This window comes from Panthera tigris, chromosome A1 (assembly GCF_018350195.1).
Source record: "Panthera tigris isolate Pti1 chromosome A1, P.tigris_Pti1_mat1.1, whole genome shotgun sequence".
In the NCBI taxonomy this organism is placed as follows: Eukaryota; Metazoa; Chordata; class Mammalia; order Carnivora; family Felidae; genus Panthera; species Panthera tigris.
In genome coordinates, this window is record NC_056660.1 from 176,438,861 (window position 1) to 176,460,737 (window position 21,877).

At 41.4% G+C, this 21,877-nt stretch overlaps 1 protein-coding gene and 1 long non-coding RNA gene across 5 annotated transcripts in view; one reads left to right on the plus strand and one right to left on the minus strand.

The window, feature by feature from the left end:
• LOC122240361 overlaps window positions 1–11,214 on the minus strand; it is a 59,383-nt gene extending 48,169 nt beyond the window's left edge. The window contains exon 1 of the long non-coding RNA XR_006219971.1: window positions 11,088–11,214. This is a non-coding gene — a long non-coding RNA (uncharacterized LOC122240361). The remainder of the gene's footprint in view (window positions 1–11,087) is intronic.
• A 38-nt stretch (window positions 11,215–11,252) lies between these two features.
• The window catches only part of FBXW11 (F-box and WD repeat domain containing 11), a 120,356-nt gene continuing 109,731 nt past the window's right edge, over window positions 11,253–21,877 (plus strand). For 2 of the 4 annotated variants that reach the window (XM_042992349.1, XM_042992362.1), the window contains exon 1: window positions 11,253–11,744. In XM_042992349.1, the coding sequence (XP_042848283.1) occupies window positions 11,700–11,744 (45 nt within the window). In that variant the 5' untranslated portion in view covers window positions 11,253–11,699. Of the gene's footprint in view, window positions 11,745–13,213; window positions 20,671–21,877 lie in introns of all 4 variants that reach the window. The other 2 variants (XM_042992358.1, XM_042992355.1) reach the window with 2 other exon arrangements.

Here is a 21,877-nt window from a genome sequence, read left to right on the forward strand (position 1 = left end):
ACCGCCAAATTGCTCAAGGATCAAATGTACTGTTTTTCAAGGATGGCCCTCCTATTGCTGCTGCTTTGCCCAAAGCATAGAGAGCCAGAAGTGCCTGGAAGCTGACTGACTGATCCAGGATTAGGAAAGCTCAGGCTCAAGTTAGGACCAACCCTGGGGAGTCACTTATATCCCGGAGCATCATGCAGGATCAGCCTGAGGCCCAAACCCTACTTTACTGAACTCTGCCTCAGAGTGCACCTTCCCTTTCTTGGTTCCCCATTCCATAACAGGTTTCTCCCGAAGTACTTTTTTTTTTTTTTTTTAATTTTTTAATTGTTTTTTATTTTTTTGTGAGAAAGAGACAGAGAACAAGCTGGGGAGGGGTAGGGAGAGAGGGAAACACAGAATCCGAAACAGGCTCCAGGCTCTGAGCTGTCAGCCTAGAGCCTGGCATGGGGCTCAAACTCATGAACCCCGAGATCATGACCTGAGCCAAAGTTGGATGCTTAACCAACTGAGCCACCCAGGTGTCCTCCTGCGAGTACTTCTTCATAAAGCCCTTGTCCAGTATCATCTCACGATACTTCTTGAGGACTATCCTGGGGAGCCTAACCTGAGGCAAGGGAGAAAACACCTTGACTTGCCCAGTTACAATCCGGCACCTGTATCTCCTAAATATTTCATGTCAAAGGCTGGTATCTTTTCTCAAGGGGCACTTTTTGGGGTTCCTGTTATTCCCAGATAAGAGTTACCTCCTCCGGCTAGCTGCCCCAAAACTTCCTCCCCTCTTAATCTCTTCCTTCTTATATTGCACCCCTCATAGGGTACAACTGTAGGAATCACCTTCCCCCTCCAGATGGCTCTCTTGGTCAGCATCCATTTCTTTTTTCTTTTTTTTTTAAGTTTATTTTTATTTTGAGAGATAGAGAGTGAGCGGGGAAGGGGCAGAGAGAGAGAGAGAGAGAGACAGACAGACAGACAGACAGAGAATCTCAAGCAGGCTCTGTGTTGTCAGCACAGAGCCCAATATGGGGCTCGAAATCATGAACTGTGAGATCATGACCTGAGCCGAAATCAGGAGTCAAGGCGCTTAACTGACTGAGCCACCCAGGCACTCCAGTCAGCAACCGTCTTAAGACAATCTTTTTGTGGAATCCCTGGCTCGCCCCCACAAGCATGCATGTTTGTCCCTCAGAATTTTGGAAGTGAAGGCCTTTCCAGAAACGGGTATTTTCTCTCTGTGAAAAGAGGGCTGCCACTCAGCCTTTGGACTGCCCACATATTCACTTTTGCAGACAAGAATGAGGACCCAGTGCCCATGTTTCCGAACTCTAGGGGACACACTTCTGTATCTGAGTGGCCCCTGAAGGCCCCTGCGGTGCACTTGGGCAGTACTAGGAGGGAAGAATTCTATAAATGCTCTTCTGTCTTAGCTGATCAGTCTCCAAATCTCTCCAGTACACCCTCAAAGTAGGGGGATGGGCTGATTAAGCTGGCAGAACTGGTTTTTGGACAACCTCCTTCATAGGCCTTCCAAACTTCATCTAAGACTCTGCATTAAAATGGCACCTATTATTTTCAGGTTTGAGGCCACAGCTGAAACTCCAGACTGAAAGTGTCCCATTTTCACATCTTGTTACATAGATAAGGCTCCTTGTGCATACACTTTCCTTCAAGTTTGGTAATTCTGAGCCGCTACTGGTTACAAAGCTCCTCCAGCAAAGAGAAAAAAAAAAAAAAAAAAAAAAAAAAAAAAAGGGAGAAGCAGGCATACAACACTCCCATTCAGGTGGGAGGGAAGAGAATAAGACCATCAACAGGAGACGCACCTGAATACACAAGCAAAAAACTCATTGGGATTAATGCTGGAAACCTCAGTCTTACAACTTCTGTGTTCTAGCAGCTAGAATGGTTCATTAGGAAATCCCTACATAACTTCATTCCTCTTTACCTGTTCTCTGCCAGCTGGTTTCCTCAGAACTTAGGATACTCCTTGGGATAAATTTCTTAATCCTTGGAACCCTCCAAGTTGCTCAGGGCCTATAGAAGGGCCTGGGGTAGGCTCTGGCAAAAAAAGTTCACACTAAATTGCTGAATAATGCACTGCCCTACCTCTCATTGCCCCTCATTTTGGACTCTGCTTGCAAGCACCCACCTCATCCTCTCCAAGATGGGAGAACTGCCAGAAAGAGGGACCTGCAAACATGAAGACATGAAGTTATGAGGGTTGATGGCCTGTTCTGGGAAAAATGAGGAGCCAGAACAGGAAGTGGAGGAAAGCATAGTGAGAAATGAATTTGGAAGGGTGTATTGGAGTTACACTGGGAAGAGCCTTCCGTGCTACGTGCCTGCCATGTTGCTACTCAGGAGTGAGGAGTGGGACACACAGACTGCCTACCTGGTTTTAACCGGTATGTCCGTGGCTATTATTGAGGGGAAATATTTTCTAAATCCAACTCTCTCACATCTACATCAAAGACTTCTTGGCACATGTATAGTCTTGTTCAAGATCCTAGACTTGAGTCTGGCACTCAGGAAGCCAAGACCCTTTCTGCATTCACCAAAATGATCTAGAGCATCGTTGACTTTTTTTTCCTCTTGTAAAGTTTGAAACATTATAGAATTACTCATTTCTTAAAATATCTAAATTTTTTCAGCATAAATTTAAAGAGTCGAGAAGAATATGGTTTTCAGTGTATTGTAACTATTGACATTTAAAAACAAAGCTGTTCTGTTACTCTTCTCAGTGAAATTTAAATATATAGTAATTTCATACCATAATCCTTTTAAAATATACATGAACAAGCTGTTTTCCAATAGGTGGAAATTTTATATCCTTTTTTTTTTTGTTCCTTGAATTCTTATCTCCATTCCATTCCCCTCCCCCACCCCCCCGCCCCCAAGTTTTATGCTTGAAAGTTTTTTTTTTTTTTTTTAATTTTTTTTTTTTTTCAACGTTTTTTATTTTTGGGACAGAGAGAGACAGAGCATGAACTGGGGAGGGGCAGAGAGAGAGGGAGACACAGAATCGGAAACAGGCTCCAGGCTCCGAGCCATCAGCCCAGAGCCTGACGCGGGGCTCGAACTCACGGACCGCGAGATCGTGACCCGGCTGAAGTCGGACGCTTAACCGACTGCGCCACCCAGGCGCCCCAGTATGCTTGAAAGTCTTAATGCTCACCTTATCCTATGTCTCTTCTGTATGTTATAGTTTTCATTTTTGGTGATTACAGGCTTGGAATGTTGGTAAAAAAAAAAAAAAAAAAAAAAAGCTTTCTGCATTTATATTATCATTGTAGGGTCACCTGGGTGGCTGAGTCAGTTAAGTCCCTGACTCTTGGTTTTGGCTCAGGTCATGATCTCATGACTCGTGAGAGTGAGCCCCACATCGGGCTCTGCACTGCTGGTGTGGAGCCTGCTTGGGATTCTCTCTCTACCTCTCTCTCTGCCCCTTCCTGCTTGTGCTCGCACATGCGCGCACTCTCTCTCTAAATAAACAAACTTAAAAAATAATCATTGTAATTGTTATTAAATGCAAGTGGTCAAACAGTACATTAACATTTTGATAAACAACAATTAAACATAATTTTATTAGAACTACTTCTTTAAATCAACCAATAATTTAAATAGTTTGCATATCCATGCATGAATATTACTCACTGCTAGAATGAGAGGATTCAGCATCAAATTTTTGTTTATTTTTTAGTTTATTTTTATTTACTTTGAGAGAGAGACAGTGTGTGAGCAGGGAGGGGCAGAGAGAGAGGGGGAGAGAGAATCCCAAGCAGGCTCTGGGCTGTTACTATGGAGCCCAACGCAGGGCATGATCTCATGATTCATGAGATGATGACCTGAACTGAAACCAAAAGTCAGATGCTTAACCTACTGAACCAGCCAGGTACTACTGAAATTTATTTTTAGGTCAAATTTTTATAGATGTTAGTACTTAAGAGGCTTGTTTATGTAAAAATGAAAATTGTCTTATAGCAATGTTATGCAACTTCTTTGGATTCCTTCAAAGTTATTGTGTCAAATATTACATAGTGACCAGTCAGCACAATCATTATTTTTGTTTTTATTTTTGAGAGAAAGAGAGTATGAGTCGGGGAGGGACAAAGAGAGGAGGACAGAGGATCTGAGGATCCAAAGTGGGCTCTATGCTGATGGCAGCGAGCACAATGTGGGGCTCAGACTCAAGAACTGCGAGATCACCACTTGAGCCAAAGTCAGATGCTTAACTGAGCCACCCGAGGACCCCACAAAATTTTAAATTATCATTAAAATTTAATTCAACCATCAATTTTGTTGAGTGCAAAGTTTTGGAAATCATCTTAGTAAAAGCATTTTTTATACAGTCACTAGAGAAATTCACCGTCTCAATTTCTGGAAAGCATACCTAAAAGTCTTTATCAAGATTTACAAAATAATTATTAATTATACCTGCATAGCAGAGACAGTCTTATGTACTCACCATCTACTTTATTTCCTTTTTTCTAGGTGTGCAGGGAGAGTACATTGTTTAGCCTCTCTTGCAGCTTCTTAGGGCCATATGATTAGGTGCTGACCAATGAACAGTGAGCAAGAATGATGTGCTTCTGAGATAAGGCAGTTACAGCTGGTGACCCTCTCCTCTGTCCTCTCTCTCCCAACAATATGGGAGACCATGAATTCTAGATGGTGTAACTGTAAGATAGAAGGCTAGCTGACCTCTTTGGACTGTGAATGAACAAAAAATGTGTGTTAAGGCATTATGTTCCCAGGGTGTGGAAACTTAGTAAGATGTCTGCTTGGTGAGGCTGAGTGACATTTCCCTGAATTTTGTCCCACTGTGTTTCTGATTAGCATGGGCCACAAGGTAGTTCCTGTGGGGGATTTGAAGAGTAGAAGTGAAACTGAAGTAATTTTGTAGCCCATACACATTGTCATCGGTCTGCTCGCTTACGTCCTTGGTGTGAAGAGTGTCTGGGTCCACTGTCACTCCATGTTCCCTTACAGCCTTCTTTAGATTCTCTGAGTCTGGGGTCACAATTGTGCGGTCAGCTATGTGACGAAGGGCTCCAGCCTCTGCAGGACAGCTACACCACCAAGGTCAGAGGAAATAAGAACTTACAGGCTTCAGTCTATCCTCATGGGGCTCCAGTTTGGCTTAGGCTTGCTCTCCCCCATTTTATATCCTCCTTCCCTTCCTGACTGCCTGCCCCATGGACTTTAGATCCAGTGTTGAATGTGAAGACAATGGGCTTACAGAGACTGCTTAATTAGATTTAACAATTATATAAGGTCAACTCCTTGTAAAAAAAAAAAATCCCTTAACACACTGAGTGATTCTGCTTCTCTGACTGACTGGACTGATACAGAGGGATAATTTGCTACTGTGGCATCGTCTATTCTATTCTAATACAACCTTTCTTTACTCTTTCACTTGAAGGTATCTTATATAACCTGATGAGTTTAAAAAGGGTTGGGAAAGCACAAATATTAATTTCCATACATGTCTGTCAATAATTGGTGAAATGTTTCTATTTACGTGCTTTAAATGTATTTTCCTAAAAATTGTGAAACTAAAGATATAACTCATCTAAAATCTATTATTGACAAAGCCAGTCTACACTACCAAACCAGTCAGCCAAAAAGACTGTCAGATAAAGTCTAGCTTTGTTTTTCAGTTCAAATAAATGTGCTAATATGTATGTTTATGATAACTACCTTGTTTTTAATTCTATAGATAGATGGATAAGGCATGGAGCCTAGTCATATGGATAAACAGGCTGCTGCTATCTTCAAAAAAATTTTTTTAATGTTTACTTATTTTTGAGAGACAGACAGAGTGTGAGTGGGAGAGGGGCAGAGAGAGAGGGAGACACAGAATCTGAAACAGGCTCCAGGCTCTGAGCTGTTAGCACAGAGCCAGACGCAGGGCTCGAACCACAAACTGTGAGATCATGACCTGAGCCGAAGTCAGACACTTAACTGAGCCACCCAGGCGGCCCGGTGGCTGCTATCTTTACCACTTCTTACTGCTGTTCTCTTTCCTAGAATTTCACAAGATTTTCTCTTAAGAGAACTGCATTCTTTGGGCCACCTGAGTGTCTCAGTAGGTTCAACTTCCAACTCTTGGTTTCAGTCTCCTGGTTTGTGGGATTGAGCCCCAGGCTGTACTCTGTGCCTACATCACAGGGTCTGCTTGGGATTCTCTCCCCTTCTCTCTGCCTCTCCCCCATGCATGCTTTCTCTCTCTCTCTCTCTCTCTCTCACTCACTCAATAAATAAATAAACTTAAAAAAACCTCTTCAGATTAAACAAACAAACAAACAAAAAGAACTGCATTCTTTGACTTTAGTTGCAAATGAGTTAAGTCAAAATTTCAATGCAGGGTGCATGGCACTCAGTCGGTAGAGCATGTGACTCTTCATCTTGGGATCATGAGTTTGAGCCCCACACTGGATGAAGAGATTACTTTAAAAAAAAATAAAAAAATAAAAATAAATAAAAATATTTGAAAAAGGGAAGGGCATGTGATTCGCTCAGTTGGTGGAGCATGTGACTCTGATCTTGGGGTTGTGAGTTTGAGCCCCATGTTGGGCATAGAGTTTACTTAATAAAAAAAAAATAATAAACTTAAAAAAATTTCAGTGCAGCATCCCTCTCTATAGTAATGTATCTGAATCAAAAAAACCCATCACAGGTGAAAATATACCATTTTAAAATGCCACTCTTGGTCTTCAAAGGTATTCATAAGAAAGGGAAAGACATAAAACCCTCCCAAGGGTTTATGGTGCCTTGATTAAAAGAGAACTCACGGGAGTCCAATACTTTGAATTAGCATGCATACCCTCTCTCTTTTGCATCTCTATTAGTTATCTATTGCTGTGTAACAAATTAACTCAAAATGTAGCAGCTTAAAATAAACATTATTGAGGTACCTGGGTGGCTCAGTAGGTTAAATGTCTGACTCCTGATTTCTGCTCAGGTCATGATCTCCTAGTTTGTAAGTTTAAGCCCTGTGTCAGGCTCTGTGCTAACAGCACAGTTTGGAATTCTCTGTCTCCCTCTCTCTCTCTCTTCCTCTCTCCTGCTCATGCGCTCTCCCTCTCTCTCTCAAAAATGCAAAAGAATGAAACTGGACCATTTTCTTACACCATACACAAAAATAAACTCAAAATGGATTAAAGACCTAGATGTGAGACCCGAAGCCATAAAACTTCTAGAAGAAAATATAGGCAGTAGTTTCTTTGACATCAGCCTTAACAACATTTGTCTAGATATGCCCCCTCGGGCAAATGAAACAAAAGTAAAAATGCAATATTAGGACTACACTAAAATAAAAAGCTTTTGTATATCAAAACGAAATGAAAAGGTAACCTACTGAATAGAAGATATTTGTGAATGATGTATCCAATAAGGGGTTAACATCCAAAATATACCAGACCAGGGCTCTAACCCCTGAGCTACGGAGCATCACAATGAGATCTCATCTTAACACCTGTCAGAATGACTAGTATCAAAAAGAAGAAATGACAAGTGTTGCTGAGTATGTGGAGAAAAAGGAACCCTTGTTCACTGTTAATGGGAATGTAAATTGGTGCAGCCAGTGTGGAAAACGGTATTAAGGTTCCTCAAAAAATTAAAAATAGAAATATCATATGATCTAGTACTCCACTATTGGGCATTTACCCAAGGAAAATGAAAATACTAACCTGAAAAGATACACCCACCCCAATGTTACTGTAGCATTTACAAAGCCAAAATATGGAAGCAACCTACAAGTCCATTGATTGAGGAATGTTAAAAGAAGACGTGGTATGCATACACAGTGGGATATTATTCAGCCACAAAAAAAGAGTGAGATCTTGCCATTTGGGACAGCATGGATGGACCTAGAGGGTATTGTGCTAAGTGAAAGAAGTCAGAGAAAAAAACCAAGTACCAGATGATTTCACTTATACGTGGAATCTAAAAAACAAAAGAAACAAAAAGCAGAAAAAACTAGTAACTAGGAACAGGGCATCAAGTACTAAGGGGCAAAGACAACTCTAAATAGAGAAACAGCAGTCATAAGGAGCAACCATTACCTTTAGGGCTGATGCAGAGTACCTGAGGAAGAAACTTGGAGGAGCCTTCCACCCTCACAGCTAGGCTGAGATTCAGACCTTACTGGCGAGACGGTTAATTATGACCCATTGGATGGTGACATTTGCTGAAGTGCTCCAGGTTAGGGCTGGCGAGCAGGAAACTGCCCACTGAGGCTGTCACTGAGTTCACTGGGAAGCCACCCTATGAATGTCCCAGCCACCCGTGTATATGTGTTGGGGGGCTGGTTTGGATATGGTTCTGCAAACCATTTGCTGCTGTATACCACAAAAGCAAGAAGGAAAATAAAGTATATTGGAATTAGGAAGAGAAGATCCTCCATCTGCTTGTGTTCCTCTAGGAACGTTGTGCCAGCAGGCAGAGGAGAGGGGAAACATTCAGAGGGGCCCACTCCTGTGTTTCAAAGTATGTAAAAGAAGTTGGAACTGAGAGGCTATTAATTGATAACTGTGGGTTATATTACATATACTGCACGCGTACCATACTGTCTTTGTACAATCTAAACAATTTTGAATTCTGAATACATTTCAGACCTTAGGGTTTTGGTTAAGGGATTGTGGACCTGACCACTTTGTTGTTAGCAGGTCTTGTAAACCCCAAAGCAGAGCTATCTGAAAAACTGAAATATGCCTCAAGGCCTTCTGCCTTTATTGATGACCAAATGTAATCACCAGCTGGCTTCAAGCCTGAAGCAATAAAAATACCTGAGAACCTGAGTTCTTGTTTGACTAAAGTGATAAGCCTTGGCTCAGCTTGTCTCTCGTATAGCTGGGGTAAGGCTTCTATCAATATAAGACTTTTTAAATTCCTTGAGCTCCTGGAATTTGACCCAATAGTATTTTTTTCCTCTTACAGTAGAATATGGTTTTAATAAAAAGATAGAAACCTTGAGTTATCTCCATTATAGTTCTAATGCCAAGGGCTGCAAACTCAAATATCTCTATGGGTTAGGCGTGCAATTTAAATGAGTGGAGCCTGCAGACAGAAGACAACAGGGGGCAATGGTGACAGTGGAAATCTACAGAGCACATGCTTCCTATAAAGAAGTTAGTTGCTACTTAACCATTGCATATTGTTGCCATGTATATCCAATATAGTCAGATTCTCTAATATTTCAAGATAAGATGGAAATTCAGACTTTGTGAAAATGTCAAATTTTAAAACGATAAATAGGTGTAGGATAAACATACATATTGGGGAATACACCTTGTGACTCCTACCCTCACCCTATGTGCCAGGTCCTGTGGCAAATACTGGGAACTCAGAGGTCTTGGTTGGGTGTTACACTGGTAGTCCCAGTGAACCATGATTGCTTGTGAACAGCCTTGCATAATCCCTTTCCACATTCACTCTGGGTTTGGCTCTATGACTCGCTTTGGCCAACGGGACCTTAGCAAGCGTGGTGCAACCAAAAGCTTGATAATCATTTGCTCACTGGGGCTCATCTTCTTGGAAGCCAGTCACCATGCAGAAATTTGAATGATAAAACACCAGGTGGAGAAGACAGGCCTGAGAGGATGAGAAGCTATTTTGATGAGCTCCCAGCTGATTGCAGTCTCTATGAGTAACCTCAGCTTATACCATGTGGGCCCAGCTGAGTCCAGTTGACCCACAGAATTGTAAAAATAAACCACCGTTTTTAAAGTTACTAAGTCTTGGGCGTGGTTTATTATGATACAAAAAGGTAAGTGAAACAGAGGTCATTTATCCTAACTCCTGTTTTACTAATGAATGTCCCAATGCCTAGACAGGGGACGGGTTCTAGTTAAATTCAGACAGCAAGTTAGTGGCAGTAACTTTCCAATTCTGTGCTCTCTTTTCCTACTGCTTTTAATTCCTTTGGTGGAAAGCACCCAAGGACTGTGAAACTTCAAACTCTACCAGTGTGGAACTTACACTGTGCCCTGCATGCATACAAATTACTGTAATAACTTGATCCTTAGAAATAGAAAGATTTCTAGGTCATCAAGCCCCCTCACTTTACAGGTAGAGAGAATGCAAAACACTAGAGAAAGAGAAAAGCAGCTTCTGATATTTAGTTGTAATGTTACTAGATGATAGCTAGCCCTCTTAGGTAGACCTTGTGCTCTCCTGTTGAACATAGTTTGGCAGAATGTAAACATCAGATGAGGCCATTCTCTGACCATGGATAGATCAAGACAAAGACAAGACCGCTCCTTAGTTACATTTGAAAGCAGATAAAACATGAACATTGTCCAAACCACAAAAAATGACCAAACATCCGTCATCTTGGCTAATGAGGGGTTTCTGCTTCTTTACCAATTACAGCTGCAACCTCAATCTAGTGTTCCCGTGTTCTAGGAACAACTGAGATGCCCCATCATAGAATTACCCCCATTTCCTGACAGCATCTGATCCAGAGTAAAGCCCCACTTCCTTACACCCTCTCCCAAATCACCTAACAACTCTTACTTATGATTTTTCATGGTGGGTATTCTCCTTCATTGCAACCAGTAATTAGCCCAACTTGTTCAATCAGCGTGTCCCTAGTGGTCTTTGGTTAGTGACCACTGACAGACCTGACAAAGTTCACACAGAGATGAAGGCAGAATTCACTAGGAGTCTCCAGGTCTCCAGCTGTGGTCCTTCTTAGCGCCCACTCTTTTGGTTAATGTCTGTTTTCCCACCACTAGAATTAAACTCCATGATAACCGAATCCTTCTCTGTAACGTTCGGAGCTGATTTCCAGTGCCTAGACTGGTACCCGGCAGAGGTTGGAAGTTTAAAAAATAAGTACTTTCTGAACGAATGACAAAGAGGGGCCCAATATGCACAGGTTCCCTTTCATTTCTCTGCTCTTCCCAGTTCGTGGTGCGTACAGACAGCACCAATTGTTCATCTCCATAAACCCACTTTCCCCAATTGAATTTCCAAACCTCTTACTCCTGGGATGCCCATACTCTCAGAGCCTCCTCCCTTGCCTGAGCTTCTTTCGCTGGCTGGCACCCTCCCACACCTGGGCGCCAGGGCTTCTTAACGCACCTAGAACCCACCTGTCTCCAACATCTGTCCCTATCACCAGCGGCTCGCTCACCAGCCTCCCCGCTACCTAGGCGTCTTGTGGACACTGCGGCGTCGAGTGCGCATGTGCGGAAATCGGTCCACACGCAAGATTTCTGACGAGTGAAGAGTTACCTCGGAGTTTCCGTCCCGGTCCGAAGCGCCTGGGGCTGCCAGGAAGTCAGGGGAAACTAGCCGGAAGGAGAATCCGCGCGAGGGCTTTCTGGGACATGTAGTTGTGGCGCTCCTGAGGCCCTGTTTTGAAGGAGCCCTTCATTCTTTAGGTTTGCACGTGCCATTTTCAAAGTCCAGTGCTACTTGCGGCTCAGAATTCAGCTTCGGGGTGCCAAGAGAGATTAGCCTGGTGTTGGCTTCTCGTTCCCACAACGCTCTGCGGGCTCCCCGGCGCCTGCTGGGAGCTGTAGTCCTCGATCGGCGTACTGCGTTCGCCGAGGGGGAGGGCGGAGCTGCCGGCGGCCCGGGCGGGCTGGCAGCTAGAGTGGGTACGATAGCCGCCTCCGCCTCTGCCGCCTCCGCCGTCGCCTCCTCCGCCCGGGCCGTTCGCTGCTGCGCGGGGAGAGCGAGGCGGGGCCGCCGGGGCCGCCATGGAGCCCGACTCGGTGATTGAGGACAAGACCATCGAGCTCATGGTGAGTGCGGCCCGCTGGACCGTTCTTCCGTCCGACCGGCCCCGGGCGGGCCTGCCCACCTCAGCGTCCGGCGCGAGGCCGGCTCCGGCCCTTCCCCGCCGCCGCGGCCCCGACCTGGGCCCCCCGCCTTCCCTGGCCTCGGGGCCGGCGCGGTTCCTCCAGATCCCTCGAGATCTCAGGCCGGACCTGGCCCGGCCCCCTCCATGCTTCTCGGTTCTCATTCCTTCCTCTGTCCTATATCCGGGCCCGTCTCTCGAAGGACCCTCGCTCGCTTCTGCTGTGGCCTTAGCGCACACTCGGTCTAACATCTCATTCTCCTTCTCTTAGAAGGGGATTTTTTTCTCTATTTCTCCGGCCCAGGCCTGCACCGCTCTTGCTAGCCCCACTCAGGCCGAGTGAGATGGTGGTGGGAGGGGGGTTAGGAGGAGATGGGTCAGGGCTTCGGTCTCCGCGTCCTAGTAGGGGTCTCAGCACCCTCTCCCCAGCGTAGGGCTGTGTGGATGCCGGGATAGGCCCTACAGGGGTGGAGGTGGGAGCTGTGGGGTTTGTAGATGTGACGTATAAGGGGCCTCTTTCCCGGGCCCCTGTGGTGTCCGGCTTCTCGGACAAAGGGTTTCCTACTCCGCGATGAGGGATGTTTGCATAGCAAGGCCCCAGGTACTCCGGATTCCATCTCCCAGGAAAGGGAAACTGTAACTTCATGTTTTTCAGCGCTGCTTTGGGAAAATTGGGGAGGAGCGGGGTAGGGTTGTCCTCATCACTGCCGCCAGTTCTTTCTTATTAAAAAAAAAAAAAAAAAAAGAGAGAGAGAGAATCCTAGGCCCCTGGGGAAGCGATCACTCTTCTGTTACTAGCCATTGGTAGCCATGCCGGACTCCCTGGCCCTACAGACACCCCAACCGCTTTCCGCCTTAGGACTTGGAGCCAGAAGGGGTTTTTGGAGACAGGACTGTGAGAGAGTGGTTACCAGAAGCGAAGAATTTGCTGCTTGGTGGATGGATTGGTGGAAGAAAAGAAACATGGCAGCTATTACCTGCCAATTTGAACATTGGGGGAATCAAACTGGGCTTTGGAGAATTGGGAGGAGGAAGTCTTCAGGGTTTCTTTCCTGTGGAAACCTTGACAGTTTCTTTGTATCTCTCCTAACACAGTAACCACCTCAACCCCAGGGTTGAGAGGGAAGATGAAAGAATCTACTTAACCCAGCACAATGTTTTCCTAGCCAGATTTTCTCCAGTGTGAAAATGTTTATTGAGTCAGTGATTCCACTGGGTAGGGTCGGTGACATCAGAGCCACTTCCCCCATTTAATGCTATAAATAATAAATGGTGACACTGAAAGTCTGTTGGATAGCTGCATGGTTTCTGTGGATGATGGTATCTGGGGAGTTGAGCTGCATGTTTTAAAAATGGAAGTACAGTAGCGTAAATACACAACTTAATATTTGCTGTCCTTTGCATAATTCACAGAACTAGACCTCTCCAGTATTCTTTAAAGCTAGAAGGAAAAAAAAAAAAAGCTTTGGTTGTTCCTGCTTTGGGCTCGTGTGCACACGTGTGCTTGCTTTTTCAAGGATGTTGTCACTTGTGAGTTTTTCTTTGATTTTCATGTAGTAAGTAATTTTTCCTTTTTCAGTATAATTTATCAAACTATCGTAGTCAAGCCTTTGTATTCTGAAAATTTTGTAGTGGGTTATTTTGGTAAATATCTTCATTGGGATTCCACGTATAGTACATCCGTATTCTTATGGACGTACAATACAAGCACTTAAACTGGAGGAGTACTTCATATTGAAAAATTGTAACTTGGTGCCTCTTTGAAATTGGCTGTTCTGTGCTCCTTCCATTTTCATTCATGTAAAAAATGACTAAAATGTCTTTATTTTCAAAAGACTTAGAAGAAATACTGCATAATTCATTTAGTATTTTTGAGTGTATGGTAAAAAACAAAAAACAAAAAACTCTGCCCTAAATTTGTTGGTTCCCCATGCTCATAACTTAAAGTTTTGATTATACATGATTGTACTTGTCTGTGATCTGAAAAGGTATTTCAGCCTTTCAAGGACGCTATATACTGGAATTCTCAGAAAATTTAACAAAGAGAGCAATTTTGAAATGGCTTTTCATATACGGATTTTGATATTCTCTCAAAGGGATACCAGTTAAGACTCTTAGGCAACCCTTTTCATAAACATGTATGTATTTATTTTAGCGTAGTGGATAGTGCAGGTATTTAACAACTGATTTAGTAAATCCAGGATTGGATGTAGGAATGATAATGCCTTAAAATCTAATTGCATGTGGCTCTCTGTATTCGCTGCATTTTAATTACAGTTTCCAGAACTAGGTTAAAAATACTTTTTACGTTGGTTCTAAAATAACATGATTGAAAGAAAGGAATGGGTTAAACTGATGGTATGTTAAGAGCCTAAAGCATGAAATATTTTTAGATTTTTATGAGTCAGCTTCAATACTCAAATATTTGTGATTGTGCTGCCTGTACCAGTTTGGTACTTAATGGTTAACAGGATAACTTTCATTTGATATTCCAGAGAGTGCTATATTAAAGACAGGAAACAGACTTTTGGGGTATCTCCAGTTTCTTAATCTTCATCCTTCCACTTCTTTTGATTTTGATTCTTTTTCTTTTTTCCCTTGTGTTTTTGTTTTTCTTTTTAGTTCGCTAGGAAATAAAGCTGGTGATAGCCCAATAATTAAATCTCCAAAATATAACCTCCCTTTGTGACTCCTATCTCTGCCTAAGGCTGGGTCCACAAAGAATGCTTCTCCAAGTGACCTACCTCATAGGGTTCAGTCTTTAATATAGACTATAAACTCTTGATTGAGACGACTGAATTTATAATTGCTGATGGTAAATAATTTAACCACCAAATGACTTTCATGGCCTTATATTGGACTATAGTACTTAACTTAGTTTGTGGGACTTTGTTTCTGACTTTGGTAATATGAGTTTTATTATTAATGAGGTAGAGAAGTAATAATCCAGTTGGAAGTATGTCTATGTCTAGTGCGGTGGATATCACTGGAAAGAATGAAAACTGCATTATGTATCACATGATGTTTTTTAATGCTTGAGTTAGGAGTAGGAGTTGATGTTCAGGCACTCATTGCTAGAAAGCGCTCACAGAGCTGCTGATTGGAAGAGAAAGATGGTAAGTTTTCTCTATTAGAAGATAGCAGAAGCTGATGTTAAAGTTTTAGGAAAGGTAACCCTTGCTTTCTCTATGGGTGTGAGCGTGTGCCCACCCATCACCCCCAAGCACAAATTATACTCTTATTAGCTGTTGGATGGTCCCCCTCTTTGGTAAGTGACCTTAAGTGACTCATTTTCTTTTTGTGTTGTCTCTAAGTGGCTATATTACTTGTTGAATGTAGTAAAATACATTGGACCTAAGAAGGTAAGATATCAATGCTATTTTTTAGAGCTGTTGAAGTATAGGCAGGCTACAAGGCTAAGGAGATGAAAGAAACTAAGTAAAGTTATGGGAAATTTTTCTTTTTTTCTTTTTGGTTTGTCCCCCCCCTTCCTGTCATTGGTTCTCTAAGTGGAGTAAGTGGGATTGTTTTTTAGTGACTGCTTTAAGAAATTGGATCTTAGTTTGTCACTATCATTTACCCTCATTTACCTCTAACCATGTGTTGATTTACCAAATGCCGATTAAATAGACAAAGGTTTAATTAAGTAGGGTCCGAATGGAATAAACCACATACGTATACCTACTTATAGACTCATTTACCTGCCTCAAGACACTGTGGCTCAAATATATCAATTTTTGCTCCTGATTTTTGAGCAAGTTAGCTGCCCCTTCAGAAGTGACAAGGACAAATATGATCCTGTGCGCACATCTTGGTACTCCTGGCTCCTGACTGTTCTAACCTGAAAACAGAGAGCTGGCATAGGAAGGTCACTAGGCCATTACATGGGTTCACAGAACAGCACTTAAGGCCACTTGACCCTTGAACGACGTGGGTTTGAACTGTGCAGGTCCATTTATAATAATTTTTTGTTTTTTACAGTACTGTAAATGTATTTTCTCTTTTAATGATTGTCTTACTATCTTCTTTAGCTTACTTTATGTAAGAATACAATAGGTGATACATATGAAATACAAAGTATGTGTGAACCACCTGTTTATTTTCTTGGTAAGGCTTCCAGTCAAAAGAAGGTTATTAGTAGTTAAGTTTACTATAAGTCAAAAGTTATATGTGGATTTTCTGTTACATGCGGGTCAGTGCCCCTAATCTCCCATGTTGTTCAAGGGTCAACTATATATCCTCTGTTTGATTCTATGATCCTCTGAATTTTGTACTCTCAGGTTCCTGGGTTCCACCTGGTGGTATTTCACTTTAAGGGAAAGAAAGCATTTCAAGTCCTAGTAATTTCAGTTACAGATTCCCTTCTAGCTTTTCTTCCCACATTATTCCTCACTTATTCTATATTTCAGCCAGACGGTAGACCAGGGTTCTTCAGATTCTGCTCACATTATTATTATTATTATTATTTTTTCTGTTTTTCCCCCCATGCATTGAAGGCTACCGATAGTTACTGGCGGGACCTAATAGTTGGCTCTCTGGCCAAACTGGCTTCAATCAGATCTCAGCAATTCTCTCTTCGCCTGTACTGAGAAAAGTCCTGTCTCCTCAAAACACAATTTAGGTGCCATCTCTTTTGATGTCAGTTTACGTTATGGTGGCAGATACTATTTTGTTTTTATAGCATTGCCTACCCGATGTTCACTGTTAAATGAAATGGATGAATTCTGGCACTTTGTGTTTATCTTGTGGCACGTAGCATTTTCCAGGCTTGTATCAGAGTTTCCTGTTTGTGTCTCCTATTAAATGATAAACTCCTCGCAGTGCCTTCTTACAGTACACGTTCAGTAAACGTTGAGTTGAATTTTCCTGTTGTTTATATGCATTATTGCTGTCTGTCTGTCTGGTAATTCTCACCTGTATCGGTAATTCTCTTAATGTATTCCTAACTCATATGGGACTTAATCATACCCTCCTGTATATCGTAAAAGCTTGTGATTATGTCTAAATTTCCCTTCCAGAGGCTGTATTGTCTTTTGAATCCTTCACAATGCTTAGGACTTGGGTGTGTAATAGGTACATTGATTGAAATTAATGTGAGGTATTTCTTTTTTCATGCTGTGAAATCTTTTTAAGGTTTCCTTTTGATAACTTTTAAGACAAAGGCGTAGATGAATAGAGGAATAAGACTGGTAAGGCAGAAGAGGAGAGTGATGTGTGGCACACACACATCTATAGACCATTGTTTACTGTTTATACAGACATCCTGTAAAACCATTATTTACAGACTTTTACACCCAACAGATAGATTTACATACATCCCAGAGAGTGGTTGATAACAAAGTATTGAGGAAACCCAATTCCTTTTATACGTGTTGATGTGAACTTGCCAAACAGTAAATTCTGAGGAAGCGTGATTTATCAGCAAGGGCATGGACTTTAGAGGGAAGCACCCAAGTTTTATCCTAGCTTTGTCACCTGCTGGCTGTGTGACCTTAAGAAAGTTAACCTTTCTGTGCTATGATTTCATTATCGGTAAAAACAAGAAAATGTAGGTTTTGCTCTGAGTTGTTGGGAGGATGATGGGAGAAATGTGTGTGAAAGGACCTTGCGGAAGCTTATCTCAGCAACTGCTTGCCGTGCTAACTTCCACCAGTACAGGGACCGGGTTTTGTAAAGCACAGTTAAGGCAGATGGTGGGAAGAAAGTTTTATTTTCCCCCCTTAGTTGTGCATGTATTTATTTGTGAAGTTTTACAGAGGCCTGACATTGAGTTGCTTTAATTATATGTTTCATGAGGCATCTCTTTAGAAGAAATCATGAAATCGTACAGAATCAGTATTATTTTAGAAATTTGGGAAGTGGAAGGAGTGTTACAATTATTAAGAACTGTCAGTTAGACTTAATGGCCTGTACTCGAACTACAGAGAGAACCCACCCGACCCTGCTTTAGGTATCCTGGTAGAAAGAGACTGGTGATTCGTTCCTATTAACATTGAGCATTGTGATTTACGTTTGATCAGTTTAATTTTGATGAGGAAATGAGGATTTTTGAGTTCTTATTCTGGTTTAAGCAAAGCTGATGATTTTGACCTTTAACAGAATAAGCAGTCAGTATTATACAAGATTTCCTCCTGAGTTGTATTGTTGTTCATTGAATTAGTTGACAAAGGGGGAAAAAACCTGTTGGTCAAGAATGTGCTTGTTAGCTTCAGTTAAGTTTCTGCTGATCACAATTGCCTAACAGGAAGTTTGTCTTTGTAGGCAAATGAGACACGAACCAGGAGGACCTGACAGTCCAGTAGGGTATTTCTAACCTGGAGCTTATTATCGTTTTAACAAAATTCAAAGATTGCAGAGTTCTGTGATGTCAGCAGGAAGCATTTTTAGGAAATTCCCTCTCAGGGTTAGTCAACAATGAAGAACTTCACAGAATGGAAAGCTGTGAAGTAGAAACAGTGGGACATTAACTTGTAAAATGAAGGGAAAAAAAAGTCTGTGAGTAGAGAGATTGATTAATAAGTGTAATGAATATGGGAAGCCATTCTAATAGCTTGTCTCTGATTCACAGAAGAAAATTTAAGTGAGAGCTCTACTGTTGAGAAAAAGGAACTTGAGTCATTTTTAATTTTTATTTTTTTTTTAAGAGTTAAATTGAGAACCCTTAACCAGTTTTGGGAACTAATAATAAAATACATTTTGGTTCTGTGAAATGATTGCTTGGGAGACTCAAAGAGAAAGGGACAGAGAACAGGAAGAACTCAGTCTTTACACTTTTGGTCTGGCTTCTATTAATCTTTGTATCTCTAGCATTAGGGCCGCCACGAATTAGGCATTCAGTAAATATTTATTTGAAGGGAAGACCAGAAAATTAACACAGTAATACAAGAAAAAGCTTGATGACTCAGGAGGTTCAGAAATGAGTCCATTAGTCAGATTGTGGTTGTGTTTTGCTATCATTGCTCAGCATTTTGGTTATAGCACCGAGTTACACTTTGAAAAGCAGAGTATATTTTTTTTTAGCAGTTAGCTACTAGCTAACTCGCTGCTTCTATCAAAATAGGGTTTTCAGTTTATTCTTAGGCTTATTCTAATATCACTTAACGGGAGAAGCTTGAGCACTCATTCTTTGCTTGAGATTTTACATAAGTGATCTCTCTTTTAAGTTGTGGGTATTAGGATACTTTCCTAAGATTGCTACGTTATGGTGAGGCTAATCATAGACTTGTATTTCAGTCACTCCCGTTGCTTTGCTTACAATGTGATAAATCAGAACATCTTCAGTGATTGCCTGTGGACTATTTATTGACAAATCTTGGAATTTTAAAATTTCTTGGTTTCAGTTGGATTTGAGATTCTTTGTCACAGACAGTCTTTGCTGCTAAACACAAAGACTTACTTGGCAACATTATGTGTTTTATTATAAATATTGTGAGCCTCAAAATTGCATGCCTTTGTTAAATGCTTTTTTAAGTGGTAAAATATGGAGCGTTCGCCCTTTCAGGATGGCTTAACTGGTTCAGTTGTGTTTTAGTTTGGCTAGGCTGAAATATTTACTCTTCTGTATTTTTGTACTTCTCTATTCTGACGTTAACTCCGGACCTTTGAGAGTAAAGCTTGGTTTCTTCTGCCCCAGGAATCATGGCCTTTCTGATCCTTAGACTTGGCAGGCCACAGTGCTCTGTGGAAAGGGGATGGTCTCTACCAATTAGTAGATGTGGGACTTTGGGCAAGTTATTTCTTCTCTTTTTTTTTTTTTTTTTTTTTTTGAGAATTAAATATGAGTAAGAAATGTAAAGGTCCTGACCCATTAGTAACCCTAAAGGTAGGTATTATAATTACTGCAGGAACATTTTGGCTGTAGGTTTTTAAGGAAGTAGAAAATTTATATGTAACTAACAGTCTTTTGACTGATTTTTAAAATTTTTATCTATGTTATTCTGTAGAATGGCTTTTTTTCTCTCCCTTATAATTTGTTTGTATATTTGCAGTCTGATGGAGAAGTTGGTATGGTAGTAAAAGAATGTTGATACAATGTTGACTCGGCTTATATATTTAAAGGTGTTATTTAGTAAATTGTTTATTAGTGTTTTTTAAATTATTTTCCTTAGTTTACCCAATGACTGGTCATTGTAGAGGGTTGGTCTTTATTGAGTCAGAAGTTCACTCTTAAAATTATGCCATGTGTTTTTAAAATGTCGTGTATTTCAGGTGAGGTTTGAAGATTTGGGTAATGTGTAGATTTGATGTCTTATAGGTAGCAAACCAAAAGATTTCTTGTTAGGTGCCTAAATATCTTTTTTGGGAGGTATTTGAGCCTTCCTATATCATTAATTTTTTTGTAATGCTGGAGGAGCTGTCTTAGAAAATGGGTAAGGAAGTTCATCGTAGCTGAATGGTCTGGGACAATTTATGTGGATAACGGAGTAAGTTTTTAGCTGCTCTCATTGGAAATTGCGTATTTATCATGAGTAAAAATTAATATTAGGGAATGTTTCCTTCTCTACCATGTAGAATTTCTTATCCTTTTGTCGGCACAGAGGTGAAGAATGCTGCTACAGAACTTTTATACCAAATAGCTGACTCAGGGATTGTGACTTTTCTGTGCCTCAGATCCACCACTCCGATGACCCTTCCTTCCATTTCTTGGTGGCTGTCCTTTGCCGCTGGTGCCATGGTGGGTGTACGGATTGCTTTCTGTCTTTCAACAGTTACCGAAGTGCATGTTTGGGATTTTATTGAAGAAAGCTGGATACAGTAAACGGAAAGAATCTTGGAAGCTGCTTGACTGCTGTCTTTTCTCAGACTAGTCTGAAAGGGAATACCCCCATTCATTCTGGATTGGTGGATCTGAAGTACAAAATATTTTCCAGGTAAGCAATTACCCTGTATTGTTTTGTTGTATGGACCTCAACTCACTGAAAGAAACTTAAAAAACAGAATTTCTCTACTTTTTTCCATTGGTAGAGACAGGAAGGATGTTAGATGTTTAGATACAGTGTTCGTGTCTGGGGTGGATTAGTGAAGGTGCATGTGGCAGAATTGCTGGTGGACGCTTGGTTTTAGTGTGAGAAGGGCAGTTATTTTCATTGTAGGCCCAGATGGTTTATAGTTATAATCTAACAGGGAATACGGAAAACAAGGGAAATTTGGGGAATAGCTTATAAAATACGGAAAACAAATGGTAATTTCGAGGTATTCTCTCATGATTTATACCTGATGCCTGGTCAGAATAGTTTTTGTAGTTACTATGTAAAGCAGTGGTGTTTCATTCTTAGGACTCTTGGAGGGTCTTCTCAGGAAGATTTACTACCTGTAGCACCTGTTTCTTGAGCATCTGCTGCGTACCAGGCACTGTCGGAGGCTCTTTACACACATTTCTGATTCAGTTGGCACATGCTTTTACCTTACATTTTACAGATAGTGAGATGAAGCTCATAAGCATTAAGTTCAAGTTGCCCAGGGTCATAGAGCTAGTAAATGGCAAAGCCAGGCTTTAGGCTTGAGTCTTTATGCTTCCAAAGTTCTGGCTCTTTCCATGTGACTACATTTGCTGAAATTTGTACTTCAACTTCTGGATTTTCAAATTGCCCATCTGCAAGAGCAAGGTGTGGTTTTCTATGATGGGTTTCCACTCAGAAAATACCTGACTGGTCATTGTTTGGTGTGGCATTTTAATTATATCTGGTGCTTTTTCTGCTTGATGAAGAAATTGGAAGATCTTCGGTCAGTTCGCCAAGCGAACGTACAGGTAACTTAGGGAGTATGAGAGAGGCAGTGCCTTTAAATGTCAAAACATGGTTTATACAGGGAAGTATCATTTGGTCTAGTGAACTCGAACCTGTATCTTCTCAGTTCCTCTTTAGTTTTTACTGGTTATTTAAATAGCTCAGTAGCTTATTACATGGACTTCTTTTGACCTGTAGTTTGTCAGCCTTACAAATAAGACATTGTTGGGTAACTCTCTTAAAAACGTGCCTTTTTTGGGTATCTAATATTCCCTACAGAATCCATTTCTTTTAATCTTAAAAAAGAATATCTTTTTATCATAGATGGATACTCTTGCATTGTGATCCTTGT